This window comes from Megalobrama amblycephala, linkage group LG3, assembly GCF_018812025.1.
Source record: "Megalobrama amblycephala isolate DHTTF-2021 linkage group LG3, ASM1881202v1, whole genome shotgun sequence".
Taxonomy (NCBI): Eukaryota; Metazoa; Chordata; class Actinopteri; order Cypriniformes; family Xenocyprididae; genus Megalobrama; species Megalobrama amblycephala.
In genome coordinates this window covers 26,377,892-26,392,703 of record NC_063046.1, presented here as the reverse complement: position 1 = coordinate 26,392,703, position 14,812 = coordinate 26,377,892, and the positions used below count along the sequence as shown (strand labels likewise).

General features: G+C 37.1%; 1 protein-coding gene across 1 annotated transcript in view; it reads right to left on the bottom strand.

The window, feature by feature from the left end:
* itfg1 (integrin alpha FG-GAP repeat containing 1) overlaps positions 1-14,812 on the bottom strand; it is a 167,933-nt gene that overhangs the window by 80,991 nt on the left and 72,130 nt on the right. The window contains exon 10 of the mRNA XM_048184707.1: positions 7,594-7,769. Coding sequence (XP_048040664.1) covers positions 7,594-7,769 — 176 coding nt within the window. The remainder of the gene's footprint in view (positions 1-7,593; positions 7,770-14,812) is intronic.

Genomic DNA, 14,812 nt, shown 5'->3' with positions numbered 1-14,812 from the left:
GTTAACTGTGTGCCAGGGGCAGAGTGCAGCTCTATGTTGCGATCTGTACTGCTTAAAAAGACTGATTGAGAGACTAATAAAACATGAATACAATGAATAAATAATGAATGAATGAAATGAATAGAAAAACAAAACCATTTTATCATTTATTCCTCTCTTAACTTGAAGAAATACACATTATTTTTTAATAAAGTCAACAAAAAAGTGATGAGACTGTCACGAAGTGTAACAACACTGCATTGAACAGACTTTTTTTTTTTTTAAACAATGTGATATGTCACAGGTTACACTAACTAATTTGTTGCCATCTCGTTTTGACATTAAGTGTTTCCTAAAGCTAAGATGGACTTAGTTTTGATCTGTCTATTGTATTATACAATGTTTAACAGATCAGCTGTTCATGTACATTCAAATATGAATAAATACACTACCACTACCAATGTTTGGGGTTGGTAAGAAGTCTCGTATGCTTACCAAGGCAACAGTTAGTAGAACAACAATACAGCAAAACAGTAATGCTGTAATATAATATTACCATTTAAAATAACTTTTCTTTTTTGATACATTTTGATGGCGAAGCTGAATTTTCAGGATCATTACTCCAGTCTTCAGTATCACATGATCCTTCAGAACCCAATAGCTTTCTATTTCAGATAAATGCTGTTCTTTTGAATGTTCTTTTCATCAAAGAATCCTGAAAAATTTGTTCACACCGTTTTCAACATTGATAATAATAATAAATGTATGTAAATGTATGAGCAGCAAATCAGCATATTAGAATGATTTCTGAAGGATCATGTGACACTGAATACTGGAGTAATAATGTTGAAAATTCAGCTTTGCCATGACAGGAATAAACTGCATTTTAAAATATATTCAAATAGAAATCAGTTATTTTAAATTGTAAAATTATTTCACAATATTACTGTTATTCCTGTATTTTGGATCAGATAAATGCAGCTTTTGGTGAGAAGAAGAAACTTCTTTTAAAACATTAAAAAAATCTTACAGATCTAAAACTTTTGAACAGTAGAGTATATACATAAACCCCTGGTAATCACTTAAGCTGAAACTGAATGTGACCATTAGATGAGGAAAGATCCTAAACCATTGTGCCCAGATGTTTTATCGGGCTAAACAACGTCCTCGCCTGACATATGAAAATGAGGAGCGATGGAGCAGTTTCACTGCTGTCTACATAATCTTACCCTCAGCTCTGAGGTCAGAGGTCATTCTCTTACTTTTGAGGCATCCACAATGGTTAATCTCTGCATCAGTGCAGAATGCTTGAGTGGAAAATGATTACACAACTTCTTAACACAGCTGTATCAGAGGGACGTGATCACACTGCCACTAATGATGAGATCTGAAGCAAAGCGAAAAGCTTTGGGTTCATGGAAAAGCTAAAGGATTCTGATCAATCTGTTCTTACAACTGTGATTGTGTATTATTTACACGGCCAGAAGTGAACAAAAAAATCAATGCGAGGAGAGCTGTAAGAAGATGAACAAAGCGAGTGCTCTTCTCAGCCCTCTTAAAGCGAATTCATTTGTGAGTCAGAGGGCTGATGACCAAGCTCTTCTGCCGCTCTTCATTTCATCTGAAGCCAAATGAGCACCTGGGCAAGACACCAAAACAGAGGAGAGCGGAATGGGAAAGGAAGTGACTGTGTTGGAGATGGGCTAGCTATTTGACATGTAATCTGCTGATAAAGAGAAGATTGAAAAGCTGGCTTAGCTCTTCTCAACAATCCTCGCTCTCACTCTCTCTCTCTCTCTCAATCAGACCAAGGGTGAATTCAACAGTCAAACAGCAGTGAGGGAAAACAAAGCTGGAGAAGGACACAGAAGCAGCAGAGCAGGTGGAAGAAAATGACAGAAAAGAGAATGCACACTTTGTTCTCTTGTAACCGCTCTAGTCATGCCTAGAGAGAATGTTAAACGCCCATAGTGAACATGTGTAAATTGTATGAGAACGTGCCAACAGAATCAGGTCTGTCTGTGTAGCAAGTCCAGGTCTGTCCTTTGAGGCATGTCCATTCATTCTGCAGATATTTTTGCAATGTCAAGATTATAAGTCAATCATGTATAATGCAATTAATGCAATTCAAGATGTAAAAGTTCTGGTACTTCGATACTCAATCCAGGACACATGACTGACAGGCAGCTGTCACTTGATGTTAAATGCAGATTGTGGTCAAAATGCTTGTCTTGGCAAGATTTGAATGAAAAACCTGCATACAGGTGGGAGAAAATCTCATGGCAAAACACTTAGAGCTGTGCAGTTTTGTTGTGTAAATGCAGCGTAACAGACCTGCCATTGTCTATCATGCCATTATTAATGAAATAGCAATAAGAAAGAAAGAAATACTTACTTGTCTTGATAACTAGTAGCTTCAATAAGCCTCTACAGTTAGATACTACAAAACTTCAAAACACTCTTTGTTCTGTGGCTTGTTTTTGTTCTTTATTTTATTACTGACTGTTGAGTAATAAAACATTTTTTTCCTGAACTGAGAAATATTTGCACTCATATTTAACTTTTCAGTGTAAAAAAAGAAAAAGTATTGTATTCAATAGCAAATCATTTTGCTGTGGTATATAAAGATATTGAGAATCATGAAATTGCAATGGTGTTGTAACTGATTTCTGAAACACATGCTTAGACAAACAAACTAAACCAACAACAACAAAAAAAAAAAATTAGGTTGGTAGTTAATCTTTGCTTGAACAAAATCAAAATGTTTTAAAAAGGCGATTGGCTCTTTTAGCTTAAACACAAGACTTCCATTCTAACCTCTGCCATATTGAGGGGTACGATTCCCTTCTACATACACTGTCTCTGGTGTGTATCTAGTTTAAAAGTGAAGAAAGAGAGATCGGTGTGGAATAAAGCTATAAAGCACTTTTCAAATCTTTCAAAATGTTGACGTTGTTTCAGCTGAAAAAGACACTGTACTTCACTTTTCCTTGTCCACAGTCACTTTCGCAGAAAGTGACACACAGTAACATAAAATGATCTCTCTATATACACACAGTGAAGGATAAAATGTGTGTGTGTCAGAGGTACAGAAGACAGTCACTGAGAGAGACTTACAGAAACATATAGTGACTTAATCTGCTCTAGAGCTCCTACACATCAGTGTCAGCATGTGGGCTGGACTCAAATAGTCAGTGTAGGACCGAGGCCTGATATCCCCTTAAATATTACCACTCCAGCAGTAAGTCAGTGATACATCCACACAGAACCATGTGCTTTAGATGGAGGAATACTAAAAGTCTAAATACTGCTATATAGTCAGTATGAAAGTCAGTATGGTCCAGTGTTGCTTTGGACCCCACTGACTTTAACTTTACAGACAAAAAACTGTTGAAAAATTCTCCACAATATCTTCTTTTATGTTCCACAGAAGAAAGTTAGTTTGAAATGACATGAGAGTGAGTAAATGACAGAATTTTCATTTTCGGGTAAAGTATCCCTTGAAGACCACACTGTGGTGGATAAGGCATAAAATGCCACTGGTGGTTCTGCAAGGCTTTGCAAAAAAGAAAACGCATAGGATACTGTACAACCACACAAACAAACTGGTCTTGAAGAAAAAAAACAACTTTCAAAACTGACAGTTTAGAGTAGAAAAAAAAAAAAAAAAATAAGTTTAAGATTAATATGGCAAAGATTTCCTTTCCACTCAGGCTCTTGATTGTGATTTAAAATCTACATTTTCAGACTAAATTGCAAACATTCAGACTGGAAGGAAAGGGCACAACAGAAGCTAAAAATAGCACCTACATTTACACCTGATCTGCCAATTACACGCCTTTATCTTATATTGCCTAGAGAGCATATGACAGAGAGAGAGACTAAAAATGACAGGAGCCCAATGAGAAAGTGGAGAGAGGCTGATGTAGTCTGAAGATGAAGAGGATGGAGAGATGAAGAACACTAAAAAGTCAATAAGATAATACGAATTGAATGCAAACACATTTTAATCCACGGTTAAGAAACATTTAGATAAGTAAAATTCTTTACACTCTCACCATATCTGCAGATGACTATTTATGGCTCATTTAAAAGAAGTGAAGCTCTCATTTCAATTTTAAATGGTTTTGACTTTGAAAATGTCTCTGGCTGGTTGGGTAAACTCTCTCACCCACCCACTCGCTCGCTCAAAAAAAAAAAAAAAAAAAAAAAAAAAACACACTCACCAACTCAAACACACTCTATCACCTCAGAAACCATGACAACCTTTGCTGACAAAATGGAGCTGTTTTAAAGCATTTGGGGGGGAACAAGAAAAGAAACTGGCACAACATTACTCACATATAAATCAGTCACTCATTTTAAACAGAAATACACCCATGCGTGTGGTGGATATAATCATGCATACTGCCCCCTTCAGACACACATTAGGCCCATATATCCAACCCAGCCAAAGAACATACAAAAACCTGTATTTGTCAACGAAATGCTGTCTTTTTTATTTTAGAGATATTGATTTGGTCCCTGCTCAACATTCAAATACACATTCTATCTGTAAAAAAGTGAGTATGAAATACTTTTCACTTGTTTTGAATAATAAAAAGCAAAGGGTGCAAGTCTCTTAAAGGCCACCACACACACTGTAAAGTTTCAGGATTGAAAACCGCAATTTAGTCCTCTAAATTACCGGTCCATGTGTGTGCAGAACACGACTCACTCCCGAAACTGCGATGACTGACGCTGTGGTAACCAAGCAACGCTTTGCCATCTCACGTGTTTGGTCTCTGCTATTCTGACCAAAGAAATAGCACAGCAACAACAAGACTCGTATATGTTCACCAATTTTAACTACAGTCGACAGCGGCTTTGTGTTTGGCTTATGCTTGGAAAGGCTGCTTCAGACAGCCTGTTGTTTTTGGGCTTGTTGTTTAAGCTTGGCTCATAAAGTGATTGATTTTATGAAGTTATTAAAGTGAGCAGGTGCGGGTTACAATATTTTTGATCTTATTTTCAGCATAAAGCATTTGGATTTATTTCGGTTTATTGTGGGCTTGTTCTTGTTTGCTGGTTTTCTAGTAAGATCTGGCAACAGCTCATTCCGCTTTCCTGTGATTTACGCACATACAAAAGACAGACACATGTCTTATGCATGTTAAAATACATCATTAACAACTAGCTGTTCGGTTCGGTTCAGTACACACTGCATATATTTAAAATGCGGTTGTCACTCTCTGCATTTTTCGGGAGTTCATTCGGTTGTAGACAGCTACTGTAAATTACTGAACTGTGTGTACAGAACTGGATTAAGCACTAAAAGGTGAACTGACAAACAAATTTAGCTGCAGTGTGTGTATGTGGCCAAAGTGATTCCAACAAGAGTGTGAAAAAAGAAACAGGAAAGAGGAAAAGAAAAACTGAATGAAAAAAGGCAACCGTGTTCTTAATGATATAATGGCAGAAGGTGAGGTAAACCACATCAAGATCAAAGATTCAGAGAAAGATGCTGCGGTCTTAAATGAGAAGGTTCATGGGAGTGTTTAGAGTGATCCAAGCACAGACTGATGTGAGATAAGAAAGTGGCCAGCTGTGAGTAGAGGAGGTTTTAACATCCAGCTCCTGGCTGATGAGAATCAAATCACTCTCCTTGGCATCTGAGCCATTAGAGGCGTCGGTAATGACAATAGGCCGATTTGAACAAACTCTGGTGTATCTCTGAGGTCTCTGGATGCATGTTGCCAGATTACTGTTGAAGTGCTGATGATGAGACTGGCTGTGGGATGATTAGAGGAGACTACTGCAAGCACTAAAGACTTATGACACGAGGGGAAGGTTAAGCCTCTGCTGACTTAAAGATTAGGTCGACCTAATGTATTAAGCATGAAGACTAATGACTAAAAATAAGTAGATCATAAAAAACAAAAGTGTTTTCTAGGAATCTTTGTGTGTGGCTAAACCACTTCATATGATTCTCTGAGTAAGGACACAAATCTCCTGTCCTTCAGGATAACGTGAAGTTGTCTTTGTTTTCTAAAAGCATCTCTCATAGTCACCTGGAGGCCAGCGACAGAGCCTCTGGTATCTTATCTCAATCAGAGAGCTGTTAATCCATCCATGCCCTTCCTGCTGTTCTCTCAGGCCTGCCTGTCCTCACTCAGGTCAGGCCAGATGGAGACAAGTACCAGCTCTTTCTTTTGTTGACACTCAGCAAGCCTTTACCCTGCCATTTATTTATTGTTAACAAAATAGTGAATAAAGTGATATGTATAATGAAAAATGCTATTTTAAAGATTTTTTAAAGGTTTGATGCATGATAGACATACTGCAACACCATGTAAATTATTACCCCAGTCCATCCAGACCATTTACAGAAAGCTGAAAAAATTGGTCATTCAAAAATGTTCATGGTTGTGATGGCAAATTTATATGAACCAGAATGCAACATGGTCAGAAAGAGGGAGGAATATGATCATGTAAAACTAAACTGCTTTTTGTACAAGAAACCTTGACTAATACTATAAATGGAGAGGTTAAAGTTAAAATGCCGCAAAAAGTGTAGAGATTTGCCCAAATTCTTGCTTTATCAGGATCATCCAAGAAACCACCAACTGAAAGTTCAAATTCTTTCAAGGAGAAAAAAAGGATGGAAAAAGAGCTGCAGCGCTTTGAAAACCAGGTACTGTAGCAGAATCTTAAAGATCATATTTGGATAAAAGGAAAAATAATAAAGGTTGAGTTTCAGCCTTCATTCATTTCTTAGGAAGTAAAAATCTTGTTCAAGTGGAAAAAAGTAATAAGCACTTTTGAGGTTTAGGAATGCAATTTCAAAGTTTCATGGTGGTGAGAGTTTTTACTTTTAAAACACAAAACCCAGTTCTTTTCTTTACTATTCAATATTGATAAAAATTCATTTAATTGCTGTAAATGAGACCGACTCAGTGATTTACATTTTAACACAGAAGCCATTGCTGTCCAGAGGTGGGTCATAACTATGTACAAGTACTTTGACAGATTTTCTTAAAGGGTTAGTTCACTCAAAAAAGAAATTTCTCACCCTCATGTCGTCCCAAACCTATAAGACATTCGTTTGTCTTTCGATGTCGTTGCTTACTATGTGTGGATCAGATACCCTCGGATTTCATCAAAAATATCTTAATTTGTGTTCTGAAGACAAATGAAGGTCTTACGGGTTTGGGATGACATGAGTGTGAGTACTTAATGACAGAAATTTCATTTTTGGGTGAACTAACCCTTTAAGTAACTTTCAACAAAGCTTCTGTGGAGCAGAGCGAGGGATTTGGCTCTTTGGAATGAGTTCTTCTCTTGCATCACTCCTCTCCTTGTGTTGTGTCACAACAAGGGTGACTGTTTGCATAATGATACAATTAATTTCATAATGACTCTATTCATATACTTATTTTCACCATGCCACTACCATAATCACCAGTGCTTGCTCTGAACTTTAATCAGATCCTATGCAACCACTGCTCATTATATGAATAGTAATTTCACAGGAAGACCTCTTACTCAAACAATCATTTGTATCATTACTTTTGCTCCTATTGAGTAATTATTGATATAAATAAACAACATTACTTGTACTTGATGCTGACTCACCTGCCACTGCTGGTGTTACGGAGGATGACGAGGGCATCGGGAAAGCCATCTAAGTTATAGTCTCCTAAGTGCAGGGTGATGGGAATTTGCAGTTCTTCCGAAGCGGAACTACCTTGAAGGGGCACAAAGCCCCACACAGAATCCTTCCATCTGAAGTCTGTCAGCACTGGCACCCACTGAAGATGCAAAGAAAGACAATTCAGTTACATGAGCTGATATGCATTAGATCACTGCTAATGTAAAAGGTGCTGCAAAACATCCATACATTCTCATAACTTTCAACTTTCTGAGAAAAGCATATTAACAGCAAACCTAAATGCAACTTTCATTGATTTAAATATAGATTAAGGTATTTTTTCTGAAATAAACATAAAAGTAATTACACAAAAACATGAAAAGCAATGCAGTTCTAAGTTAATTATATTCACACCACAGTGTAATGTGGCCCTTGACATGAATCACTGTATGATGTATAACACAGAAAGTACAACATTTAATTTGTTTAAAATTGTCAGAGTTATGTTTAGTTTTGTTGGCTGTGGCTTGTGAAAGTAAAAAATAAAACAAAATAAAGTAAAAATTACTATAAGAGTAAAAGAGTAGCTAATTTAAAAGTACTCAGTAGTGAGTACTGAGTTACGGATTCTACCCCCTTATAATGAACACTGAACACAGCAATCTAAAAATGCAGAAAAGTGTACATAATGTAATTTGCATTATCTTTTGTTGTTTGTCAGAAAGAATGAAGAATGTCTATCATCCAACTGTTTTAATTTTGACTGCCAACTTTTTAAAATACACCAAAACAACACGGAAAGACTATTACAGAGATGAAAAGATGGAAAAGTTATTTTCAGTACACTCATCACTATTTCAATAATAATATGAATAAAAAATAGATTTAAAATCAGTTGTAAGGCCTTAATAAACAGAGTGAGCTACTGTTGCACATAAAATATCAATGTTCAGAACAGTGCAAAGAATACAAACACCTTTAGAAAAATCATATGAGAGTTCAAGATCACACACTAGAGAGGGGTTAAAAAGAACCAATCTCTCCCCAAAAGTGCCAGTAGCATTTTGTGATAAAGAAATGAGAATCACCAATATTATCAAACAGTTTACCTCACCTAATGCAGTGAAATGTGCTAAGATAGTGAGATACCACGAAATACAATGTAATTCCATTCCATTGAATGTTACAATTTAAACGTACAGTAAATGCACATTGTTCTAAAAGGGGGGGCTCCCTATGTTTTACACAACTACATTTACTCAAATTGTTATGCTGATAATATAATCGGTAAGAAACCATTTTTACATTAAATATGGAAGTATTTCAGGTGAAACGTTTTCAAATAAAAAAACAACAACAAAACTACATAAATGCACTCTTTGCGGGGCCGCGGCGGTCTCAGCAAATAAGCTGCTCTATCGGCAGCATCCACAACTGACTGGAACAAAAAATGTTGAACTTGAAAAATATTTTTGCGCAAATGCACTTGCTAAATTAAGGCAAACTGTATGAAATGGATCAAACCAAAACATTGTTTATTAACAAGCTGTAGTTTTATCACATCACGCACTGACAGAGATGCAGTATAACGCCATGGGTCATCAATAAGATCCATACTTAATTTGGCCCTCCAATTTATTAAGCCATGATAAGCTGTTCTTTCACATTAAGCGTTTTAAAATATCCCCAACACACTTTCACATTCTAAATTTATCAAGTGTCAATGAGCTGCCGACTGCTGCTGGACTGGCATGAGGGAAAGATGCGACCGTGCAGATCGCGCATCTCTCTATATGCTGAAGTAAATAAATGGGAGTGGGAATTTCCCACATTATGAACATGGCATTTTCGAGAGTTATTAACACTGTACGCAATACCTGCAACCTCACACCAAATTTCAGGCCCCAGATAGGATTGCCTACAGTTCATTTAGTAAGCAGAAATCTGAAATTTACCTCAATATGATTCTTCAGCTTAGATGAAGCTGATATCTCAATTGAATTGATACTTGTATGTCAATGGATGTGCTTCCACAGCAACCACGATTAACAGCAGTGATTCAATGCGCAATTTGATTTGAGTCACGAGACTGATTACTCTTTCCCTATCCAATCACGTTGATGGATAAAAATAAAATTAAAACAAGCATGTAATAAGGGAAAATAGAGGAATAAAAGTACAGATACATCACTTAAAATGTATTCAAGTAAAAGTACACAATTTTTTAACTACTTAAAGTACAATTTGACACTCTTCAACATGTGTCAAAGTGGCCTTGACTTTTGCATTTTGTTCCGTTATTTCTTGTGATATTAACATGAATTTCTGATTGATGTCCTCTTTAAACTCCTCTAGCTCACGTTTCATCTGAGTTTTAATCTCATCTTTAAACGTCCCGAGCTCTGCTTTCAGCTCGTTGCGATATACCAGTATCTGCTCACTTATACGGTTTAAACCCGTGCGCAGAGATTCTGTAGTTTCTCGGTCACCATCTTCTACTGTCCGTTTCTGTTCATTTGGAGCCTTTATCTTGCTTTTCGGGGTTTCTTTTAGCTTTAGATTTGGTCCCTCATCTCATCTCTCAACACATGGAAATTTTCAATAAATAAATATCAAGTTTAGCGGAGTTTTAAAACTGACTTAAGGGAGCTCGCAGTTTAACCTGCCATCGTGCTTCGCTGCCCAACCGGAAGTCAACGTGAGTATTTTTAATTCGTTACTTCACACCCCTGGTCCTCTCACTCTCTGGACTCGGTCATTTGCACGTGTGTGGGGGTTGCACAAGCACAGATGCTACAGGCCTTACTCACTCATGAATGTAAAACAGAGAGCCAGGTGCATCTCTGCATGTTTGCATCCATGGAGATAGAGGCACAGAGAGAGCAGGGAGAGAGATTGCTAGAGATATAAGGACGGGGATATGGAGAGTGGTAAGGAGAGAAAGCAAGAGAAAGAAGGCAGAGCGTTCTGTAATGGTTGCTAATAAGGTTTTCTCCTGATCCTTGGCACACAACCAGAATCAGCAATGCTGAAAAACAGGCAAGAAAGGTCTGATTTGTGTATTTGTACAAACTATTTTGTATTTGTATACAAATATCTCTAAAGCTAATGTTGCTATTATCTCAAAAACAAGAACTAACTGATGTTAGTCTCCTCTTTCCTGAAAAGGAAAGTAGAAGTCTAGCTCATGAGTCATGGCGTGCACTGTAGGCCTAGCCGCCTCATTATAAGCAAATGTAAGAGTCCTGCAATGTTTGTTTATATTGCAGCACCATTTCCCGCTAAGCAGTTGACAGGGCATCTAGGACTATTTCTGTTGAACTGTGGTTTAAAAATATTTGATATGCCGTTCATATTGTTAAAAATATAACAATAACAAAATTTATAAAACAGTTAAAAACACAACATAGCCAAATTTCAAACAATTAACAATATACAGTCAAACCAAAAATTATTCAGACATTTTTGATATTTTTGATATATTTTGACTAGTGGGTGCAGGACACTGTAGTTCATTTATGTAAGTGAGGTTAGCAAAATAAAGTAAACTGTGACATATTATACCCCCCAAAAATTTCATACAGTATCAATTTTATTCATACCATTAAAACTGATAAAAATTGTTGAACCAAAAATTATTCAGACACTTTGACCTGACCATGTTTTGCTTAAGTGTTATCTGACATAATTAAGATAATTTTTTTTTCCTGACACATTTTAAGTCAGAGATCATGAACTTTGTGGGAACCATGGACGAACCAGACAAATGAATCGTTCAGATGATTCTTTCAAAACATAATTCCAGAAACCCAAGCTCATAGAAACTAATTTTCGGCTCCAGTCAGTCTACAGAACAACCTCATGCTAGGTACTTTTATGGCACCCTTGCTTCCTGACTGAAGGAAAGGTGGCAAACTTTTAAGCCATTTGTAAAAACGAAATGGCTGAAAAGACAACATAAGTTAAGCCCAAGAAGATAAAGAGCCTTTGATCTCCACATCAAAAGAGACAGAGACAATGCAGGCCTGTTTCTCTGAGTGACCTAACTTTACAGAAAAACCGAGACTGATACAGAGACTGTTTCTACAACTAAAACTGCATCGAATTGTTCCAAACAATTTGAATCGGACTTATCAAACACCTTTCAACTGCATAATTTTTATATCATGTCCACACATGCTACATGTAACCAGTTATGCTTTAGAACACCCACAATTCGTGTAAATGTGATAACTTTTGAATGATTGATCGAAAGTGTGTCTTGTTTGGAATGTATTTAAATCTCTAATTTATGTTCAAATTATGGCTTAAATGAAATCTGTGTAAAATGTATCATATTGCGTTTAATAGCAATCATGTCTAAACTGTACTGTCTGCCGAGACGGGCAATTCCAGAGGCCGGAGGTAACACTCAGTTTATGATTGGGGCAGAGAAAAAGCCACCTTTGAAACAAGATGATACCTGATTGGTCAGAAATCCTCAAAGAGGTGGGACAAACACCTAAGTTTAAATAGTCACATATCTAAGACAATAAAAGACTAAGACAAGAACTAAGCTGAAGACCATAGTAAGTAATCCTGGAACAAAGAAGATTTTTGGCTTAAGACAAAGGACAGACAAGCAGCTCATTCAAGCCATCTAATTTCTTACTCACTTTCCTTTTCTTTTACTTTAACTTTCTTTTCCGTTGAGAGTCTCGTGTTTTAAGCAAGTTCTAAGTTAAGTTTTGCCGCAAAGTTTAACCAACGACTTTTGCCGCCTCAACTTTAAACTCCAGCCACTACAAGAGACTTCATTTCATTTGCCAGCACGCTCAAACGCGATTGGTTTTAAATAACCAATCATCGACTCGGAAAAACCCTTTTCTCCAAGCCAAGGACGCCGATGAGGAGATCCCCATTTTAAAGTCGACAAGCAAGTACCTCTAGATTCTAAAGCTGAACTGGTGCATTAAATCACTGTGATTCATGATTTGTTCAGGTCAGATCTTTGAAGTGCATACTTTGCTAGAAATCATGCTCATCATTTCATTCTCTCTTAAAACTCGTTCTCTCTCATTTCATTTCTTTCTGCAACGTGTATGAATGTTTGTGTGTGTGCGTCTTTGTGTTAGATTAGTTTGTGTTAGAATAATCAATAAAGTCTCCTGTAGATTTTAAAAGAAAGTGTCTTGTATTATGTGCTTGAAAATTTAATGTCTTAAACTGTCAATCTTAAAGTTAACGCGCTCTAATTAGTGTTTTCACAATAGTTGGATATTCATTTCCACTACAAGAGCTTATTATGGCCCGTGCAAATGAATGCTGGACGATTCAGTTGCTCGGTCGTAAACTAAATGACTCTTTATAATTCCCTATAAATTAATTATTTCATTTGAGCTGATTTGTTCCTACACCTTTTATTACTACCTTTTTTTAAACTACAGTGAATGAACTGTATTAATGAATGAATTGTTCAAGGTGTCTGAATAAATTTTGGTTTGACTGTAACTAACCTTCAAACCATTGGAAATCTAACTCCCCTTCAAAAAATTAAAGACTTCAAAATAACTGCTTAGTTAATAAACGTTTAATGGTGTCTCAAGCTCCTGGAGTGTTTCCCTCCCATAGGACTGCTGAGCCAGACCTCAACCTCCACCACAGGTCCTAAGTAAGCATTTCTGACTGATGGGCTGTTAAAATAGGTTATGAGATGTTATGACAGCTTATGGGCACACTTACTGATGGCTCATTATAACTAAGTGGAAATACAGACATGGTTTTAAATTGGACATGCTTGGCAAACCATTTCTAAACTAGGGTCATTATGGTAGAGCACCACAATACCAATTCAAATAAAACAAATGGCCCTTATGAAAGACATTGAGTGGGTGTACATGCTGGTACATGTTCGGACACAATAAAATGCATCCACACATTCGGTTCGGTTCTTTGTGTGAGAGCTATCCCAGAGTCCTTCAAACTCATTCTACTATTATAAGCCCGGAAACACAGAAACAAAACTCTCTCTCTCTTAAGAAGCCACTCACACAGAATGGCCTTAACTCCCAGCTGAATTCCTTTGAATTGAAGACTCTTTTCATTCCACATAGTAATGATTATGCAAACAGTTACTGCCCTTGTGGCCATCTACAATCGGCTTCCATCACTCCGTGTCTGCTTGTGTAAATTGACTTATATCAGTGCTGACTGCCAGTTAATGCTAAGCCTTATTGATTTATTAGGGAGGGTAGATGGAAATCACAAGGCTGTGGGCTGACATTGTGGTGAGCACACAACAGGTCTACTCAAGACCCCCTAGCTGATATCTACAGTCAAATTGACGCGTGGTTGAGATCATTACTATTCTAAAGATGGCCGTTTTCAAATCTCATACAACTCAAGGCCTGTTCAGACCAATGCGTATAAAACTTGGGATGGGCTGAATGAAAATGCAAATTCACTCTCTGACAGTAGGTGGCACTTATGGAAAGGCAGAAATATGCAGGTTACCCCAGTACACAAAGTGCTGCACAACTTTCCATTTCAGATTTTTTTTTATTCACCATGACGTTTATCAAATAACACCAAATATAAGAGTACAGATAAAAGAGAGCTGCTTTCGGATTCTTCATCTACTACTTATTTCATAAGTGCCAAGTGACCAAGTAACAGCAGTGGCTCAGTGCATGTAACCAGAAATGCAAATCTTATTGGTTGGTCAGGTTTAATTGCAGTTTTATGGAAAAGAGATTACAACACCTCTTCGCAAAAAAATTCTGTTGCATTGACAGCATGGAAATGTTTGTCGGCCTGAACAGACACATTAACAGCCATTCATTCTAAATATTTATTGCACTGAATTTTCACAGTGAACAATCGTCTTGGTGTGAAAAAAGACTGAGAGATGATTTAGCCAGTAAAGCTATCAAGCATAAGAAGGTGAGACATGTCCTGCTTTCAGATGAAAGAGAGCTGCTTGCATGTGCCAAACTTGGCATATAGATGATAAGCCTGTATATGAGCAGGTTTGATCTACATTGAAAACATCCTTCCAAAGTTTAAAAATAACCTGAACCAGCTGCCGTGGAGAATAGGTGTTTGCGGTATTAGCTGCTGGCCAGTGAAGACTGTTGGCGGCAAACCAGCCTGGCATTGTCGACCTGTACCATTTCGCAAAGAGCATAGCACACATCATTACGCTAGATGTGGCGGCATCCCTTG